Here is a 22,619-nt window from a genome sequence, read left to right on the forward strand (position 1 = left end):
AAGAATCATGTAAGAAGGTTGTATACATGGAAGAAGCCTGGAGATACCGGAAGGTCTCAGATAGATTATATAATGGTAACACAGAGATTCAGGAACCAGATTTTAAATTGTAAGACACTTCCAGGGGCAGATGTGGACTCTGACCACAATCTTTTGGTTATGAACAGTAGATTAAAACTGAAAAAACTGCAAAAAGGTGGGAATTTGAGGAGATGGGATCTGGATAAACTGAAAGAACCAGAGGTTGTACAGATATTCAGGGAGAGCATTAGGGAATGATTGACAAGAATGGGGAAAAGAAATACAGTAGAAGAAGAATGGGTACCTTTGAGAGATGAAACAGTGAAGGTAGCAGAGGATCAAGTACGTAAAAAGAGGAGGGCTAATAGAAATCCTTGGGTAACAGAAGAGATATTGAATTTAATTGATGAAAGGAGAAAATATAAAAATGCAGTAAATGAAACAACCAAAAAGGAATACAAACGTCTCAAAAATGAGATCAACAGGAAGTGGAAAATGGCTAAGCAGGGATGGTTAGAAGACAAATGTAAGGATGTAGAGGCTTATCTCACTAGGGGTAAGATAGACATTGCCTACAGGAAAATTAGAGAGACCTTTGGAGAAAAGAGAACCACTTGCATGAATATCAAGAGCTTTGATGGAAACCCAGTTCTAAGCAAAGAAGGGAAAGCAGAAAGTTGGAAGGAGTATATAGAGGGTCTATATAAGGGTGATGTTCTTGAGGACAGTATTATAGAAATGGAAGAGAGTGTAGATGAAGATGAAATAGGAGATACAATAGTGCATTAAGAGTTCAACAGAGCACTGAAAGACCTAAGCAGGAACAAGGCCCCGGGAGTAGACAACATTCCATTAGAACAACTGACAGCCTTGGGAGAGCCAGACCTAACAAAAGTCTACCATCTAGTGAGCAAGATATATGAGACAGACGAAATACCCTCAGACTTCAAGAAGAATATAATAATTCCAATCCCAAAAAAGCAAGTGTTGACAGATGTGAAAATTACCGAACTATCAGTTTAATAAGCCACGGCTGCAAAATACTAACACGAATTATTTAAAGACGAATGGAAAAACTGGTAGAAGCCGACCTCGGAGAAGATCAGTTTGGATTCCATAGAAATGTTGGAATACGTGAGGCAACACCGACCCTATGACTTATCTTAGAAAATAGATTAAGGAAAGGCAAATCCACATTTCTAGCATTTGTACACTTAGAGAGAGCTTTTGACAATGTTGACTGGAATACTCTCTTTTAAGTTCTTAAGGTGGTAGGGGTAAAATACAGGAAGAGAAAGGCTATTTACAATTTGTACAGAAACCAGATGGCAGTTATAAGATTTGAGGGGTATGAAAGGGAAGCAGTGGTTAGGAAAATTCTGAAGGTGGCAGGGGTAAAATACAGGGAGCGAAAGGCTATTTACAATTTCTACAGAAGCCAGATGGCGGTTATAAGAGTCGAGGGCTATGAAAGGGAAGCAGTGGTTGGGAAGGGGTTGAAGCCTATCCCCAATGTTATTCAATCTGTATATTGAGCAAGCATTAAAGGAAACAAAAGAAAAATTCAGAGTAGGAATTAAAATCCATGGAGAAGAAATTAAAGCTTTGAGGTTGGCCGATGACAATGTAATTCTGTCAGAGACAGCAAAGGACCTGGATGAGCAGCTGAATGGAATGGACAGTGTCTTTAAAGGAGGATATAAGATGAACATCAACATTTGCAAAATGAGGATAATGGAATGTAGTTGAATTAAATTGGATGATGCCGCAGGAATTAGATTAGGAAATGAGATGCTTAAAGCAATAAATGAGTTTTGCTATTTGGGGAGCAATATAACTGCTGACAGTCGAAGTAGAGAGGATATAAAATGTAGACTGGCAATGGCAAGGAAAGCATTTCTGAAGAAGAGAAATTTATTAACATTGAGTACAGATTTAAGTGTCAGGAAGTCGTTTCTGAAAGTATTTCTATGGAGTGTAGCCATGTATGGAAGTGAAACATGGACGATAAATAGTTTAGACAAGAAGAAAATAGAAGCTTTCGAAATGTGGTGCTACAGAAGAATGCTGAAGATTAGATGGGTAGACCACATAACTAATGAGGAGGTATTGAATAGAATTGGAAAGAAGAGAAATTAGTGGCACAACTTGACTAGAAGAAGGGATCGGTTGGTCGGACATGTTCTGAGACATTGAGGGATCACCAATTTAGTATTGGAGGGCAGCGTGGAGGGTAAAAATCGTAGAGGGAGACCAAGAGATGAATACACTAAACAGATTTAGAAGGATGTAGGTTGCAGTAGTTACTGGGAGATGAAGAAGCTTGCACAGGATTGAGTAGCATGGGGAGCTGCATCAAACCAGTCTCTGGACTGAAGACCACCACAACAACAACAGGGCAGGTAAAAAGTGTTGTTGTATGTACATGATTTTTCAGTGTTTTATAATAACAATGTGATGAAAGATAAGTTGTGTCAGAGACTACCTGAGAATTTTGGAGTTAAAGATTTAGGAGATGCAAAGTCCTGTCTAGGCACGTGTACAACTAGAAACTGGAAGGAAGGTAATTTAAAACTTTACCATAAGAGATACATTGCAGATGTGCTGAAACCCTTTAATATTTTTGATTGTACTCCCATATGAATATCAGTGGAGGATGGATTAAAGATTATGGATGTGCAAGGTGATAAAGTTCAAGTGTCATATTACGAACTTGTGGGATGTTTGCTGTATATCAGTACTAATACAGTAATTGACATATCTTATGCAGTTAGTATTTTAAGCCAACAGAATTGTAAATTTACCAGTGACATTTGAAGAGAGAAAAAAAAGAGTCCTTCATTATCTCAAGGGTACCATGATTTTAAAGATTGTAAAGATCTGCACATAACTGGTTTTATTGATTCACATTTTGTAGATGATTTAATTACTGGGTTGCCACAAGATGGGAGTTCTCTTCTGTTGGGGAAAAATAAAATACTCTGGGTGAGCAATAAACTTAAGGATGTTACCATCTCAACTATGAAAACAGAACATGCAGATTTAAATTCTGAAATCACAGAGGCAATGTATTTGAGACAGCACACAAGAAAATTGTTAAATAAGAAGCATCAAAATCCTGTAATTTTATGACAATAGAGTTCTATTAGACTATCACAAAATCTTGTGTTGCATTCTAGATTGAAACAAGGGCATTTTATTAGACAATATGTGAAAAAAGTGAGATTGTTGTTAAGTATTTGCAATAGAAGGAAATGCTTTCTGAAGTTTTAACTAAACCATTTGTTAGGGGATTGCACATGTATTTTATCCACAAGTTGAAATTTTCACCCATTAGTTGTTTTTTTATGCTCAGGATCATTACTGGTGATGAAACATGGATCCATCATTATGAGCCAGAGAGTAAATGGCAGAGTATGGAACAGAAACACATCAATTCGCCATGCAAAAAAAAGTTCAAGACCCAACAGTCCACAGGAAAACTGATGCTTATGGTTTTTTGGGATGCACAAGGTCCAGTACTGGAACATTATGAGGAAAGGGGAACAACAATAAACAGTGTGCATTACAGTGAGATGCTTACCCTGCAATTCAAAGCAAACATCAAGGACTGCTGTCAAAAGCTGTTGTGTTGTTGCATGACAATGCCCGTCCACATACTGCTGCCCACACTGCTGAAACGCTCCAGAAACTCAAATATGAAGTACTGGATCATCCTCCATATAGTTCTGATCTTACCCCTTATGACTATCACTTGTTTAGTCCACTAAACAGGCATTAAAGGCCCGTCGATTTGCCTCGGACGAAGCGGTGAAAGAAGCAGTGCACTCCTGGCTTGCGGCTCAACCGAGAACCTTCTTTTATGAGGACATCAGGAAGCTTGTACAACAATGGACTAAGTGCATTGAAACGCAAGGAGACTATGTCAAAAATGATGTTCTTGTAAGTTTCCTATTTCATTACAATAAAATTTTGTAACTACTTTGCAGATAATAACTGACTTAGCCTTGTACAAATAATGATATTTGTACACCAAAACATTTTAACAACAATGCACATTATTGCAGTCTGTTATTATAATATACCACAACACAGCACAAATAATAATTTGTTTCTATGTCATGTATCACTATGTTTAGGGCTAGGACAAAGTTATCGCTAAAACATATAAGATCGCGGAGACAGAACTAATGGCAATTACTTATCTTCAGCAGGTAAAATTTCAGAACTGCTAATAGACATGTAAATGTACACACACTAACATTTGTTTTGGAACAGTGAAAAGGGTAGTTGCTAGTCACCATACAACAGCGATTTTGAGTCGCAGAAAGGCACAACAAAATGACCATCAGAAAGTTAGCTTTATGCTGACAAGGCCAGTGTCAAAAATAGACAACACACACACACACACACACACACACACACACACACACACACACACATACTGAATTTAATGATACACCATTATTTAAGCAGCTTTTAAAAAGATTCCAGCCCAGATTTTTGGTTCATTTGGAAGTAAATTAGGAGACTTTGTCCCGTTGACATTGAGGGTCATTTGTTTTGAACATAGATTGTCACATGATGTACCTGAATTCACCTTTGCTACCATACTTATAGTTCTCTTCTGCAGAATAGAAACCTTAATCATGTTCGTTTGGTAGTTACTGCCCCACTCCAAATCTGTCTGAACTGAACTGTGACATACACAGTCACAATATATGGAACAAAAATAATTTTAATGAATGCTTTGCCCCAATTCCACGGTTCAGAATAGAATGATGTACTTTGGTGGTAAGATATTCAACAAGCTCTTGCATAACATAAAATAAAATAAAAAATAAATAAATAAAACCATATGTCATTAGTCACTCTTCCTACAAAATATCTGAATATTTAGATTCAGGCATTGAAAATTTTTGGTAGCTACATGGCAAGTAGCAGTGTTTGCTGTAAAGTTGTATAACAAATAATAATCTATTATAAGTATGGCTCAATACTTATAAATATAAAACTAGTTTCTTTGAAGCATACCATTGTAATCAAGTGCATATTAACTTACTAATACCAGATGAACAGCTTCCATATAGTAAAACTAAGAAGGTAGCAGCTCTATTGAAAGAAGCACCTTTCTTACTAATTTTCACAATTAAATTTAAGTGATATGAATGTGAACAGCATCAAGCAGTGTAGCGATAGTTTAATATTAGTACAGTATACAGATTAAGTTTCTATTATGTCTTTGTCCCATGTTAACATTTACCCTGACTTATTCCATATCCCTGAAGATTCTCCTCTTGATGGGATCTACGGAACACAATTAATGAATGAATGAGTGCGTGAATGAATGAACATGTTTGAATAGGAAATGTTTGAAATTCTCATATTTAGCAGACTCCTCCACATTTTTTAGTAACCAAATAATATATGAAACAAGTCCAAGTAACACAAATAAGGCTTTATTCCTGGATCTGTGAACAATAACAGAAATAAGTCTCTCGTGGATCCCCACGTAACAAGACATGGTACACTGATGTGAACAGTACAACTGGAGAACATAAAGAAGGGCCAGATAGTGGTGCTCTGAGCATATGTATATGCAAGTCACTGGCAGACGGCATGGCAGAGACCGTGCTGTGTGCATGGCTCCCAAAGGCAGCCTCCAGTGGCTGGCCTGCTACATTTGATGGCTGAGTCAAACACACACATTCAGCAATACCACACTCAGTGCACGCACACTCACATGCACTAATAGCATCATGCAGCACATTCTCAGTAGTGTTCCTAACACATCTTTATGCATCAGCTTGCAATTACTTGACATGAGTCTTGGTGATTTCCAGCTGCTTACAAATAGCAACCAACTCATCCTCTGCACAAGAATAGAAACACAATTGGGCTGCATTATGCCTGAAGCAATATTTTACTGAACAGTAAACAAATAACTCATGCCTGGTGCAAAATTTTACAGGTGGTGTAATATTTTACTCTGAAACGGTTACTTGTTGGAGATCTTAGGTTCAAGATGTTTTAATACCACCCATTTGTTCTTCAGAACCCATTCTATTCCTTCCTTTTCTCTCTGTTCTCTTAGAAGTTTCCTCCTCTCTGCCCTAGACGAGGCTTCGGTCCTGATCTGTTCCAACTTATCAGTGATATGTTCCACTTCTTGGACTGTTCTGTCCCCTTGTACAGTTGCAGAAAGAGCTTCCATTTGTTCAACACCTGATGTTTGGGCATTTGAGGTATCAAGATGTTCATCAGTTTTTTAACTAGTTTCTGTGTACTCCATTTTGGGCCCATGATAATTTTGGATATATCGGATGGACACTAGTCGAACCTCACACCAGTGTAAGGCTACTTTCTCAGGGAACTCACCCAGGATCCCTGAGGCTGCATTCAAGAGGTATCATCCCATGTTCCATGCACTCCTCCTCAGCATGGATTGAATCATGCCTTGAGTTGGGAAACTAGGTTGCTGGGGACAGAATTACAGAAAGAATGTAGGAAGAGATGGGGCACTGTGTGGCTCTTCTCATCAGGTTCATCCAATGAGGCCTGTCCATGTTGGGGGACCTTGCCAGTATCTATGTTGATGCCAAAATAGCTCTCAGCTTCAAGCATACATGCAAACCTCTCTGCCTGGACAGTCAGTACTAGATAAGGCAGTATCACCTGGAGAGGATCAATAATATTACTCTCTTTTCTAAAATTTTTACATTTCCTGTTGTAAATCCATATTTTTTCACTAGGCAACTTCTGGATGTTGTACATTCATATTTTATTTGGGACTGGGTACAACATTTGGTCACACTTGTATAACATTCATTTAGAAGGTTATTTCCATACATACATTTGCTTTTTATAATGTTTTTGTTTTAGTGAAAGTGGCATGAAATCTTACTTTCTAACAATGACTCATAAATTATTTGTAGAGCAATTTGGCTACATATTATACACCAGGTTGACAAACTCATACAATAACAATATGCCCATATGCAGAAGACAATAGAATTGTGTATGCAAAGTATAAAAAGATAGTGCATTGGCAGAGCTGTCATTTGTACTCATGTGATTCACGTGAAAATGTTTTCGATATGATTATGGCCACATGAAGGGATTTAACAGTCTTTGAATACGGAAGGATAGTTAGAGATAGATGCATTTGTGCAAAGTTGTTTGTGCTAAAAGACAAGCACCAATGTGTGAAATAACCACACAAATCAATTGGGGATGTACAACGAACAAATCCATTAGGACTGTGCAGTGAAATTTGGCATTAATGAGCTATGGCAGCAGACAACCAATGTGAGTACCTTTGCTAACATCCTGACACTGCCTGCAGCACCTTTCCTGATTGTATAGGTTGGACCCTAGCAGACTGTTAAACTATGACCTGCTCAGATGACTCCTGATTTCAGATGGTAAGAGCTGATGGTAGGATTCAAGTGTGGTGCAGACCCCAGAAAGCCATGGACTCAAGGTGTCAACAAGGCACATCACTGTGGAAGCTGGTGAAACTCCATAAGGGTACGGGCTGTGTTTATTCGGAATGGACTGGGTTCCCTGGTACACCCAAACTAATCATTGACCAGAAATGGCTACGTTTGGCTTGTACTTGCAGTCATTCATGGACTTCATGTTCCCAAACAATGATGGAATTTTTATGGATTATAATGCACCATGTCACCAGGCCACAGTTGTTTGGGATTGGTTTGAACATGGGTTCATGTTGGCTTTTGATTTATATCTTTTATAACTCTCACAGGAACTCAGCAGATTAAAATTACATGTGTGCTGTAAATGACCAGTTCAATGTGAGGACTTTACATAATTTTTGACATTACAAAGTGTGTTGACATAGTGATTTATGTGGAAGACTCTAGTTTTACTACTTTGGTATTCTGCAGGCATTACGGAAATGAAGTGTAAAGAATGGTTTTTACTCAATTATTTGAGGCAGACTGCTTCCTCGCTTTATTGAAACTTTGGAATACTTCCTATACAGATTCCCAAGAATGTTTATTATCACATCAACACCTGCTCTCGAATACTAGTATGCAGTTTATTTATGTGTGTGAATAATTTATATGTAGTCATTTTGTGTGTGATATTTGACTTTTGTGCCCACAACCACAGTCAAACAAGTTGAAAAACTATAGAGAAATGACAGATGTTTGCAGCTAGGACACAGCAATATTAACTTTTCATATAACAGTCTCAACCGAACAGGAACAGGAATCAGTTAAAGGAAATTAGAAGCAGTTACGATTATTATAGCCCCTCTGTTAACTCTAATTCAACGTAGATTCCTAGAACAAAAAAAGTGCCCCATAGATGGATGAATGCACAGGACACACCTGTCTGCAGGAAGGGTAGCAGAAGTGACCCACAAAACTACCATCCAATATGTTTGACATTTTTTTTTCTTTTTTTTTTTTTGAAAACATTCTGAGTTCAAACATCATGAAGTATGTATAAAAAAGTGTCAGACTTCTTGCCACATCAACTCAGGTAAAACTTTGAGATTGTGATGATTACCTCCATTGTCCTCATCAGGAGCAACTGACTATCAAAACTAATGTTGTAGGGTCCTTATATAGCCCATAGATGTCTTCTGATTGGTTGATGATTATGTAATGCCATCACAAATGGTGTCAATGTCTGCACTGGTAGTGCCACTATTCCTGTAGTAGTGTAAATACTGTGATGAGTATCTCAGTCTCTTTTTTGCATTGGGAGCTCATTTCCAGGCACTGGTAATATTATATCCACTGTCATGGTTCAAGTTCTTCTCACAGATTCATATTTCTACAGCCTCTTCAATTACAGAATCCCAGTATATAGGAGCCTGGGCTGAAACTTTCATTTCATCAAATAATATTTAGTATTTTTTTCTGAAGCTGTGCTCAGCAACTACAGATTTCTCAAGTTCTTGATTTTTATTATATAGAAATGATACGGATGGACTGACTGATTTATTTGCTTCTGCTCTTACAAGGGGCATCATAAATCCCATGGAACCTGAGGCTGAGACTGTCCTTAACCAGGGCTAGCATCAACTTTACCTTCCTAGGAGGTTGGAAAATACATTTTATCTTCCCAGGACTCTGCCTATTTTGCTGGATGTAGCACTGTGGAAAGGGAGGAATACAATCAGTGGCTCGTCATGTGAATGTTCATTTTCGTTTCCTTTTGTTGGAGAAGGCTGACTTCATATCACCTGAATCACAGCCATTCTTTTGGAACACATATTTCAGATGATTAATTTTGGAATGCAAGTGGTGCTCATTAGAAGCTGAAACCATCCGCAACAGTGTTAAGCCATCTATAGCCTGTATCAGGCCACCACAACAGTAGTTTTGAAAGTCAGTTGCTCCTGGTAAAGACAACTGAGCTGTCATTGAAAGCTCAAGGTTTTACCCTGCACTGACATGGCAAGAAGTCAGAAAGTGTTTTATACAACACTGCAGTCATGAACGGCTTCATTCTCATGATGAGGTATCTAAAATAGAATGACCTCAGCACAAATTTTGAAAGCATCGATCTTGTGAAACCCTACTTGCATTTTTCTCATGTGACATAATAAAAGCCACAGACCAAACCTGTCAGGTAGATGCCATATAATTGCTTTCCAAAGAACATTTGACTGAGTGCCATACCTACAGTTTTTATCAAAAGTATGACCATGTGGGGTATCAAGAGAAATTTGTGATTGGATTGATGATTTTTTGGTAGGGAGGACACAGCAAGTTATCCAGCATGGAAAGTCACTGATGGATGTGGAAGTAACTTGGGGAGGACCCATAACAACATCAGACTTTTAGCAGGTGTTCAGTTATCTACAATGAAGTACAGTTTCAAAGAAGCTGCACAAATATCCAGCCAGAGCTTGATAAGATCTTAAAGTGGTGCAAAGATTCACAACTTGCTTTAAATGTTCGCAATTATTAAATTGTCCCCTTCAAAAGATGAAGAAACATAGTAACCTAAATCAGGTAGCAGATTTCAGTTTATTGGTACAATACTACATAAATACAATCAGTATAAAAGAAGATTGCTTACAAATTGCTGATTGACTTCTAGAAAATTCAGTGGGCAGTGGAGTTTTTCAACCATTCTAGTCACCAGGCCCAGATGGGATTTTTCTGGCTCTACTGCAAGAAGCAGGAGGGAATAATGAAATTCATATGCAGACTGTTTAGAGTCAGTCTAGTAGCAGAAGTCATCCCCAATACTTGGAGGATAGTAAACATTGTTTTCATTCAGAAGTCAGGGAGAACTGATCATACCAAGGCTAAGGATATAGGGCTAATCACTCTGTCCCCCTTTCTTTTACAGACATTATTTAAAAAAAAACTGGTTAATGTGCACATGATAAAGAGAATGTTAGCTGAGGTTCCTCTACATGAAAAAAAATGTGTATCAACCAGGAAAATCATGCAAAACTGTTCTTTACCAAATTGTTAGGAAGGTAGAAAAAGCTCTACACATTCAAAAAGTTGCTCTCTGCATCTTCCTGGATACTGAGGGGGCTTTATGCAACATGACCTTCACATCCAAGTTTAGAGCTGCCAAACAGCATGGCATTAAGACCACCATGTTGAGCAGATGAAAGGTAAAAGTCACATTGACAGATGTAAAAATGGGGATTAACACCACCAGACAGTGTCTACAACGTGGGGTTTTGTCCCCACTACTGCAGAACCAGGTGATGAATGAACTCATTAAAGAGTTAAATGATAAAGATTACTTTTTCCAGAGATACACAGACAATTTAGTCATAGTAATACTTGTAAAATTTGCAGGTACCATTAGAACAATGACATGATGTGCTCTGAACATGGTGCAAAATGAGCAGGAAAAGGAGTCTAATGGTTAGTCCCAGGAAAACTGTTATAGTACCATTAATGAGGAAGCATATTCAGGACACATATTGAAATCATAAGCTCTTCGGTGGTTACCTAGGGGTAACCAAGGATGCAAAACCAACATGGACTCCTCACACAGAAGAATAAAAGTTCCAAGGCAAAAGGTGCTCTCACGTGCACTACAAGGGCCTGTGGTAAAAACTGTGATCTGGGTCCCAGAAGCATGTACTGGATATCCAAAACTGTTAGAAAACCTATGATACATTTATGGGACTCCAGTATGGTGGAATAAAGCAGAGCAAAAGGTGGCTGCTGAGGAGCTTGGAAAGGTGCAGAGATTGGCCTGCTTTGCATAATAGGAGCAATTAGCAACAAAAACACTGCAGGAAAGCAGACCATGCTGGACTTGTCTCCGTTACACCTTTGGGTTACAATGGAGGCACTAGCAGGGGTATAAAGGTTAAAACCTGGAACCCTTTAGGATATCCAGTATCCTACATTAATATAATGACTGTGGTAAATATAGGAATGGTTGGAGAAATTCCCACTGGCTATGAAACAGCTTCCAGCTGCTTCAACAAATGTTTCATTGTAACAGTTGGAAGCATGGAGCATTGGAAGAATGAACCATGATACTGTTCAGGAGACAGTCTGGTTTGTGGATGGGTCAAAACAGATGAAGCTGCTAGGACTAAGGTATATGGTACTGCAGTCTCTCCAGGGATGCCAACTATGAAATTCTGGGCAGAGATATTCACTGTAAGAGCATGTGTACATGAGAATTTACTTAAGTGCTACAAGGATCATGCTATCTACATTCATTCAGACAGCCAAGCATTTCTGAAATCTTCATTAGTCCCCTGCAATGAGATCAAAGATCAATGCAGAATGCCATGACTCCCTTGTGAGGCTTGGAGAAAGCAACAGGGCTGACCAAACAGGGGTCCCTGGTCACCCAGGGATTAGTGGTAATGAACAAGCTGATAGGCTGTCTAGTGCAGCAGCGATGAGTCCATTTGTTGCTTCAGAATCTGTCTTAATCATCACTAATGGTATGGTAAAATCTAAATTATGTGGCTGGGTGAGAAGGAAGCACACAGAGTATTGCATTAAGATTCAAAATTGAAAACATGGTAAATTAGTGATACCCAAACCATATTTTAAGAGAAGTATTGCAATCCTGGGCTTGAACAGAAGACAGATTAAACTCATTGTAGGTCTGTTGACTACCCATGGGAACTTCAAGAAACAGCTGCACACAATGGGCCTCGAGAAAGAAACCCCTGAGTGTAAACTATTTCCAATGCGAAGCACTGGAGGCCAAAAGACCGTAGATATTTGGGACATTAATCCCTGAAGAGATTGTGTCTCACAAAGACCTAGTAAAGGGTACCCTGCTACTCTTCAAGGGTTCTGGGTGACTCTACTAGAATGACAGGGAGAGAAACTGCACAATAATCTTAGTTTTGGTGTGGGTGCCGGGAGTCTTAGCTCACTATTTCTTTGTCTTAGTGATTAAATCAAATCAAATCAATATTATTGACTGTGAGGTGAGAATGACTATATAAAATTAAAATGGTGTACTGAAGCTGACTGTGACTAATTTTGTAATAATAAAATATAATGTAATGATCATTATGAAACTATAAAAGTATATGAGGCAGAGTACGCAGGGGACTATGTTTCAACAAGCGCATTTCGGACTGCGGTTTCAGATTGTTATCCATAATTTTTTTAATAAATAAAAGGAAAAAAGACTTTTGAATGTTGTATATAGAAAGAACATGTAACTTATTGTTCAACTATACAAAGATGAGTATTTAAACTGTGTTTAGATTTAATAATCTAACTCTTCTATATCCATTGCTAGCACGTGATGTCATAATATTGGTATTAATCTATAAGAAAGCACCAGCTATTGATACTGAGTGCATTCTATGATGTTTTGCTGATTTAGTATTGATGGAATGTAGAATTTAGAATTTATTCACCTTAGAACATTTTACATGCTACTGGTGTAATTATTTACATATAAAGCTAAGAGACAAAAATACATAAAATTTCATGATATTTACACAAGTGACATATTGATACAGATAATGTGAAAATTATTTATGTAGGATCCTTTTAACCAGTGATTTATTACAACTTTGTATGACACTAGTCAGAACTTTATGTCACTTACACCTGATTATTCACACTGTTTTATGGAATGGTATGCTGCCTTCTTAAACCAGTCTTCTAGAACATTCTTAAATGTATTATATGGAGCAGGATGGGTGGCTTTTGAGAGTCTATTGAAAAATCTGGGATCTTGATATCTGTGGCTGTTGTGAATCTTAGCTAGCCTACTGCAGGGTATGTCAATTGATTATCCAGTTCTTGTGTTGTGATCATGTACAGACATCTTAAGGTTATAATTATTTAACTTCTCTTTAACATTGAGAAGGCAACTATGCATACAGTGCCATGGGACTGTCATAATACTGAAATCTTTGAAGTGATCCTTACAAGATTCTCTTGGAGTGAGTGCAGCTATACATCTGTTAGGCTTTTTTTGCACTTGAATACAGTTCTTGAGCTGGAGCAGTTGCCCCATAGAAGAGTTCCACAGGTAAGATGGGCATGGAAAAATGCAAAATAAGCAGATAATAGTAGGGTTTTGCTTACATTATTCCTCAGTATGTGCAGCAGATAAATCACCTGAGAAAATTTTGAGCACAATCTTTCTGTATGACTCGCCCACCTGAGTTTGTGATCTAGGTGCAAACCTAATAGTTTGATTATTTTTTGATCTTCATTAGACACACTTGAACTGAAAACAATGTCTTCAGTTTTATTGTTATTAATTTGCAAATAATTTGCCTGGAACAAGTTAGTGCATTGGTCCACTGCTATATTTAATTACATTGCAGCTCCTCTAAGTCGTCAACTTGTATGGCAACAGTTGTAGACACACACACACACACACACACACACACACACACACACACACACACACACACACACACAAAATGAACAGGAATGGACCCAGTATTGAGCCCTGTGGAATGCCTTTTGTAACAAGTAATGAGTCTGACCTTTGGTTGTTTATAGTTACCATATGCTTTCTCTTGTTAAGGTGAAGAGCATTCTCTCCAACTCTGTAGTATTGGAGCTTTTTGATAAGTATACAATGGGAGGGACTGTCAAAAGCTTTTCTCAAATCTAGAAGAGTCGCACAGATTGTTTTATTAGTCTCAAAAGAATCAGCTATTTTTGTAATGATATTCTCCACTGCTCTGACCCTGGAAAGGCAAGGTCTGGAACAATATTGTGAGGAGCTAGTTAGGTTATTTTTCTTGAAGTGCTTGTTCATCTGTGCATACAATACTCTATAATTTTTTATATTACTGGTAAGAGCGGCATGGGACAATAGTTATCAGGAGATGCTTTATCATCTTTCTTATGGATAGGTGTTACAATAGTAATTTTTAAGCAATCTGGGAAGATTCCTTCGAGTAGCATTTTGTTGATGATTTTGGTTAGCAGCAGTAGAATTTTGTTCTTTATATTTTTTATTAGATGATCTGAAAGTCCGTAGAAGTCTTCTGCTTTTAAGTTGCTAAGTCTGGCAATTGCTTTATTAACCTGTCTGTAGGACACAAGTGCCCATAAGAAGTTGTCATGTTGCTCACTGTCTAGAGCTGGAAGAAAAACTATAGCTTTACTTAAATCTCCAATGAGATCTTTATTTAAACCAGAACAGGTCAAGTGTGCATTTAATATGTTCAGTTGAATTGGAATGTTGTTGGGTTTCTTTTCATAGCTTATCTCTGTTTTGATAAATTTACAGACTGGTTTACACTTATTTGTTGTACTGAATTGTCATTGGCTTTCCTCTTGGCTGCTCTAATTTACTATCTATACACTCTTCTCGCTGCTGTGTAAATTTCCTCCTCAGCTTGTTCTGTCGCAATCTGTCATAGTGCACCATCATTTCTTCCCTAAGTTTGTGCAGGTGTGTTGTGTACCAGTTTCTCAGTTCTTGAAGTTTATTACTCCGGTTATGCTTTGTGTGTTTTCTATGATATTTGGGACAACATGAGTCATGGTTTTTTACAAATAATTCTAAAAATTGCAGTGTTGAATCATTAGCAGACATATCATTAGTGAGTACTGTATCCCAGTTGATGCGACTAAGATCAGTTTTTAACTGATTCAGTTTATGGTCTGTTATTGGTCTGATTACTCTTACTAACTCAGCTGAAGAACTGCCTGTCTTGTTGTTTAGAGGGTGCCTAAGCCACAGCCCTGCATGATCTGATATCCTGTGGTTTACAGTACCAAATTCAGTTTTATTTCACTGAAAGTTGCAGGTTATATTATGTAAGCATGCACTGAGTGTGGTGCATTTGTCATTTAGACAGTAGAAGTTTAATGGCCTTAATATGTCTAATAGGGGCTTCACATGTTCAGCCTTATACCTAATATCATCAAATATAAAAACTCTGCAATTTTACATTTTAAGAATATTATTTTCTATGAATAATTCTGTATGATTACTAGGAGAGTGGTACACTGATGTCAAAAGTTACATCAACAATTATAAATAGGACTTCCCTTCTTCTATATGGTTGCCAGATTCTGCACTGCCTGTGATATTCTGTACTGTCTGTGATATATGACACATCACCCAGTTATAGTATAATACATGGTCAAAGTACATTAATGTGACAAACACCTATGTTCAACATCAACATCCAATAACCACTCACATATGGAGGGGGCAGCACTAGTAGCGGAAGGTATATGAGGCATGTTGGTGGTACACGGAAAACACTGCAGTCATTGTTGTAATGTGAAAACAGAGAGATTTATGTGAAATCCAAAAGGATATGATTATTGGCTTTCAGGGCAAGGATGGGAGCATTTCCAAAGTCAATAAGTTTGTAAACTTGTTGTTGGCACTGAAAGATGAACTAAGTGGAACAGTGTACTCTCAATGACCATTCAGCGAATGTTTGTTGTTGCATATGGGCTTCCACAGCAGGCACTTGGTTCATGCATCTGTGCTGACTGCTGGTCATCAGTGATGAAGGCTGGAATTTGCATGCCAATGCAACAACTAGATGTTCAAAGAGTGGCAACAAGTGGCCTTTTCAGATGCTTTACACTCCAATGGTCAAATGGCTTTTGATGTGAATAGCATGAAATATCTGAAAGCAAACACCCTACAACAATCATCAAAAGGGCTCAGGCCAGAGTAGGGAGCGTTATGGTCTGGGGAATGTTGTGTCATTCCCTGAGTGATTTTGTCAATCTGGAAGGCACAATGAATCAACACAAGTATACATCTATCCTCGAGGACCATGACCACCCCAAATGTGCAGTTTGTTTTTCATAGGCATGACAGCACGCTAAATGCAACATGTCACACAGCTTGCCACGTACATGCATGGTTCAAAGAACACCAGGGTGAATTTACCTTACTACCCTGGCCATCTTGCTTCCCAGACTTAAAACCAAATGAGTCTCCTTGGGACCAGCTCGATCGAGTCATACACACTATGGTAACTCCACCTACAAACCTAACACTGCTAACCAAGGTACTGGAGTTGGCATGGCTCCACATCGCTGTCAGTACCTTCCAGAACCTCACTGACTCTCTTCCTGCATGTCTTACACTGGTCTGTGCTGCAAAAGGTTGTTATTCATGCTATTATTCACCGATAGCTCAAACTAAGGGAACTCTCTCAAGTGCTGAGTTGTTTTCCCCATGACAGTCTTCAGGATTTACCTTCTCAATCAGTACACTGTACATAGCATGCAATCCTGAAGGAAATATTACAGATGAGGTGTCATCAAAACAAAAAAGGTTCTCATCAGCTCTGATTCACACAGTGCCTTACAAGTGCTGCAGCAAATATACCCCACACAGAAAATCTGCCTGCTGACAAAGTTTCCACCATCATGGTTTTGAAACACAGTGATTACTTAGCAGAAGGAATCCACCAGCTGTAAGAGTCATCCACCTACAAACTGTGCCACATTGACCCCATTCCAGAAATCCATCAGGATCTCCGCTCTCTCCTTAAATCCTTAGGCCCATCCCAGAACATCTCTCTGGAGTCCATCTCTCTCCTCGTCCCTATCATTCCCCCACTCCTACCTTCTACATGCTTCCTAAAGTCCATACACCCAACATCCCAGTGCACCCCAATGTGGCTGATTACTGTGCCTCCACTGAGAGAATCTCTACTCTCGTGGACTATCTCCTTCAGCCTACTGCCCACAACATACCCTCCTATATAAAAGATACCAAACATTTCCTGCACAATCTCTTCACAGTTCCTGTTCCTTTACCCTGCTTGTCACTATTGATGGCACCTCCCTCCTCGCTAACATCCCTAATGCCCATGGCCTAACTGCTACTGAACACTATGTTCCAAATGAACAACCTCCTTCCTAGATGCCATAACCAACTGCATCCTCACCCACAATTATTTCTCCTTTGTAGGCAATACCTACAAACAAATGCAGGGTACAGCTATGGGCACCCACATGGCACCATCCTTTATCAACTTATTTGTGGGCCATCTAGAAGAATCATTCCTGAACACACAGAATCCCAAACCCCACATCTAGTTAGTCACCCAAGGTTGTCACATCTGTACTGATGAGTGGTCCCTCTTGAAATATACAAAGTGTCTCATTGAGACCTTCACAGACTGTAATTAGCCCCCCCCCCCCCCCCCCCCCGGCCTTGTACAAAAGCAGATCTCTTGTACCCTATCTCTCCAATTACTCCCCACCTTCCAAAGTCCCATTAATCGGCCACAGAAGAGCATTCCACTTGTGAAACAGTACCACCAAGGACCAAAGCAACTGAATCACATTTTCTGCCAGGGTTTCAACTATGTCTCGTTGTGCCCCGAAATAAGGAATGTTTTACCCACTAACATTCCCACCTGTCCCACAGTTGTAATCCACCACCTACCAAACCCACACGACATCCTTGTCCATCCCTGCACAACCCCACCTCCCAACCCCTTGTCCCATGGCTCATAGTCCTGTAATAGACCTAGATATAAGACCTGCCCCATAGATCTCACCTATTCCAGTCCAGTCACAAGCATTACCCATCCCATTAAAGGCAGGGCTACATGTGAAACCAGTCATGTGATCTCATGCTACGCTGCAACCATTGTGGTGCATTCTACCTGGACATGATAACCAACACACTGTCTGTCTGCAAGAATGGTCACCAACAAATGGCGGCCAAGAAACAGCTGAACCGCCCCGTTGCTGAATACACTGCCCAATATGACATTCTTCATTTCAATTATTGCTTCACAGCCTGTGACAGCTGGATCTTTCCCACCAATTTACGAACTGCGCAGGTGGGAATTCTCGCTGCAATATATCCTACATTCCTGTAACCCTCCTGGCCTCAACCATCGTTAGTCATTATCCTTACCTATCTAGCCCTTGCCTGTTTCCAGCACTTCATAGCCTCTGTTTCACCAATGCACCCTCACTCTTTTTACTTTTCTTCTTTTCCGCTACCTCCCTGCTGTCCTAACCTCTCTCCACCCTGTCCCTGTATGCTCTAACAAACAGTATTTTACCATCCCTCACATCTACACTGCTATCCCCCCCCCCTCCCCCCTAGCCTCCTCCTTAATCCCACCACCCGGTTGCCTCTCCCATCATGCGCTGCTGCTTGTTGGTCTCAGCAACCAGAGACTGTAGTCATGTGTGTGTGGTTGTGTTTGCGTGAGTGTGTGTGTGTTGTCTATTTCTGATGAAGGCTTTGTTGGACGAAAGCTCATTTTCTGACAGTCTTTTTGTTGTGCCTGTATGTGACTCAGTATATCCACCACATGGTGAGTAGCAACTATGATTTTCATAATATTGTTTCTAGTATCATTATTATATGGAATGAAATAAAGATATAACATTAACAGCTGGGGTTATTCAGCCACTTAGTCCAAGGCTTTTTATTTGATACCACTTTGACTACTTATGCATCAATGACGATGAGGACAACACAACACCCAGTCCCCAAACAGATAAAATCCCTGACTGGCCAGGAATTGAACCTGGGTCCCCTGCATGTCAGTCTGCTGCACTGGCCACCCAGCTACAGAGGTAGAAATCATTGTTAAGTAATGAGCTGTGACTGATTGTTGGACACAAAATTTCACACACAGAGAGGCTGTTATCATAGCCACTTAATTTATGCATTTCAAAAGCTCTACAATATTGGCATATGAATTTCAGTTCAAGTTTTTAACATGCACGTCCAACACCTTTTGTAATCCCAGTTTATTGTTAAAATTTTTCCATGTGCGTAACTGATAAGACAGAGGTCAGGTTTTACATTGGATGTGCTTCGATACATCAAAGTTTCAGTCTGTTTGTGGAGAACAAATTAATATCTTTCAAGAAAAATGTCTTCATTCATTCATTCATTCACACACTGTGTTCCATAATTCCCATTAATAGAATTGTACATTATACACTAACCGGCAGAAGAAGCCACTACAAGCTACATCTATAAAGTATACTAACACCCAGCGACACACACACACACACACACACACACACACACACACACACACACACACACAGAGAGAGAGAGAGAGAGAGAGAGAGAGAGAGATACTACAATCATGTTTATATTCAGTTCTAAAACATATCACAAAAAATGAAATTAAAACTTATCTTCTACAACACAAGAATATATACATGTGGCTGGCTGATCAGTTGCTTAAAAAATTATAAACCACAAACTTTACAAGACATTAAAAGATGCAGCCCAAAAGCTTAAACCAGAGTCCAGACAAAAAAGAAACTAATATTTCTCTTGTCTCATCTTGAGGACAAGTTCACATTTACATTTGCTTCTGCCCTCTTGTCTCAGTTAAAATGTGTACCGTGATTTGTGTTCTCTCCACATCCCAGACTGAGGCTTCCATCTACAAGAGTATGAAGCCATGATTTACTGAACAATGCCCATCCTCCCACCATTCCATGGCTTCTTACTGATGACAGCCCATAGGGGAGTGGCACATTGCGTTCTTTGCTGGCCTCCTTGGTTGCTTGCTCATTTCCCGAAATTCCAGTAAAATGAGACATGTTTCCCCGGCTATTGAAAAATCAGTTATTTAGTGGATTGCAGACCTTTCTGTGGTTGCATGTTGAGGGATTTGGGGAATGATGGTGAGGCAAGGTTCAAGCATAAGAAATTATGGAAAGTTGACAGGGGGTGATTGGGGGGCACTTGGATGTATCACTGTTGGATGGAGGAATAGACTGAGTCAGGCAGTGTTCAACATTGGTCTTTGGTTGAGTCTGATTGGTACGGTCGGTGGCGAAAAAGTGTTTCCACTGTAGGGACCGGGAGAAGGAGAGAAGGTCTTTAACAAGTTCTGCATGATTAAATTTGGGAGCGGGGCAAAAAGTGAGGCCATTGGAAAGAACTAATACTTCTGCAAGGCTTAGGCTTTCGGCAGAAAGGTTAAACACCGTGTTTTGGGTCTGCAAAATTTCTGAATTCTGTGTGGTAGTGAGAGTGAGTGTTTGAGGATGGGGGAAATGTAGTAGGTCTGCAAGACAGGGTTTGTCAGCTATGGGTGTATGTGGTGGAGGCTGTTTTAGAGATAGTGGATAGTGGTAGTCCAAGGTGGGAGCAGGTAGTGAACAGGTTGGAGAGTTTTTTGAGTTGGCATAGTGCATGCTGCTCTAGCTCCTCAAGTGTAAGAGTTTCAGTGTGTGATGTGGGATCCAGTAATTTGGGATTGCACAGAAGGAGAATTTTGTGGATGGAGGGAAGATATTGCAAGGAGGTTTGGGACTGGTTGATATGGTTTTGCAGGACCATGCTGGTGAGGGTTAAGGATCGATGGAATTTGAACAGATGGAGGTCATTGTGGAGGGAAGGGTGGCAGCCGGAGATGGGTAAATGGTTGGTAAGGCCATCTGGGGGGATTCCATGTGCCAATCAAGAATGCAGGAACAGTGTGTGGAACTGGGTTCCAGCTAGAACCCAGAAAATAAGACATGAATTATTCTTTACTTAATTTAGCAATGTAGCATGGCACAATATTCTGAATGGATAACAGGCATGGTATTGGAAATAACTTTAAAACTAATTAAAATAAAATCTATTTGACAATTTTTTTGCACCATAGTACAATATTTCACAGATGATTGTACAGTTTGTACATTTTTCTTGTACAACATTAAATCTTTAATTAAAATTATTTGTTTTAATCTTCAGATAATTGGGGTTAATGTCAACTATATAAGTGGAAGCATGCAACCACACATGTAGTGGATTTGTGTATTTCACTTGTTTACTTTGTACATCAGCGACAATTTACAAATTTTAGCAAATCATTTTGGATTTTGTTCAATTGAAGAACCAACAAACTGAACAAGTGTATGTTTGCAATAATTACTAAAAATAATAAAATAATAGTAGTTGTAACTACACCCACAAATAACATGGTTATTTGGATAGTACACCTAAAAATCACAGCATATATTTCTGAGGAAGCTTTGGCTCCTGGATTTCACAAGGGATTACCTGTTCCAGGAACACAAGCTAATACAACTAGTGAAGCATTTTATAGTTATATATCAGAATATCTGTAGCTGTTCAGCGACCTTTTCCTTTTTTTATGTATAAAATTTAAGAAGCATTTTACATTTATTTTTCTTTTGGCTATTGCAGCTACAAATAGTATATTATTAACATACCTATTTTTTCAGCAGATTCAATGATAAAATTAATACCCTTTAAGACATTTGGCAAACCTTCTCTGTAACAGAGGCTGACATTTTTGAACTCAATTCTGCCCTTTGTAGGCCATTCTGGCAACACATTGATTTTTGCTGTTTTGAAATCCTCTGGCATTAATTTCTGTCAAAAAAGAGCAGAAACAGAAATACAATTTTGTACAGACAGTGGTAACAAATATTGTGAATTTATTACACATCATTCCTTATCTCTAGTAGTATCCACTCATGTTATTGGCAAAAGAAGCAATCTTTGTATGAGTTTCATGCAATTTATGGTATACTGCATTAATCATAAATTGTGTTCAACATTTCAAAATGGAATGACCACCACCAAGTTTTCAGTGTGAATGTATGGCTGCAATAAGTCTGTGTCACAAAAACCAATATCTCATTGCTAAGAACATGAGCCTGAGTATTTGTTTCACAACTTAGATTACTTGAATTTCCACTCAAAAATGGAGCTTCCAAAGACAAAAATGTGAACTAAAGCTTCAAGAAGTTCTGTATCACACTGTTATACCACACCATTCTTTATTTTCCTGCATTTCTTTTCTCTTTGCAACTTTCTATTCCTTACCAAAACAAAACAATAAGTATTTTCTCAGCATCTTAACCTATTATCATCTTTCACTCTTTTTGAATTTATGGATATTTATTATGTTCTCCTCATCCCCCCCTCCCAACCCCTGCTGTCTCATCCCCACTCCTACCACACACATTCTTAGATATGACTTCCTTTAATTTTTATTTTTTATTTGCATAATGTTACTTATTTCCAGTTACACTAACATCGCTGACCTCTGCTGTTCATAAGCACTTTGTAAGCTCAATTTTGGCTCTTATTTCATTGTAGCTTACAACTCTTTTTCCATTCCCAGTGTCTCTTCTGGCCTATGTTTTAGAAACACTACCAATGCCGTTACATATTATGTCCCT

The 22,619-nt window shown here is 38.9% G+C and overlaps 1 protein-coding gene across 7 annotated transcripts in view; it reads right to left on the reverse strand.

Moving 5' to 3' along the window:
• The window catches only part of LOC126186509 (ATP-binding cassette sub-family C member 5-like), a 532,505-nt gene that overhangs the window by 57,765 nt on the left and 452,121 nt on the right, over positions 1 to 22,619 (reverse strand). For all 7 annotated transcript variants that reach the window (XM_049928217.1, XM_049928221.1, XM_049928220.1 and 4 more), the window contains one exon: positions 21,642 to 21,804. In XM_049928217.1, the coding sequence (XP_049784174.1) occupies positions 21,642 to 21,804 (163 nt within the window). The remainder of the gene's footprint in view (positions 1 to 21,641; positions 21,805 to 22,619) is intronic.

The sequence above is a fragment of the Schistocerca cancellata genome, chromosome 1, assembly GCF_023864275.1.
Source record: "Schistocerca cancellata isolate TAMUIC-IGC-003103 chromosome 1, iqSchCanc2.1, whole genome shotgun sequence".
Lineage (NCBI taxonomy): Eukaryota > Metazoa > Arthropoda > Insecta > Orthoptera > Acrididae > Schistocerca > Schistocerca cancellata.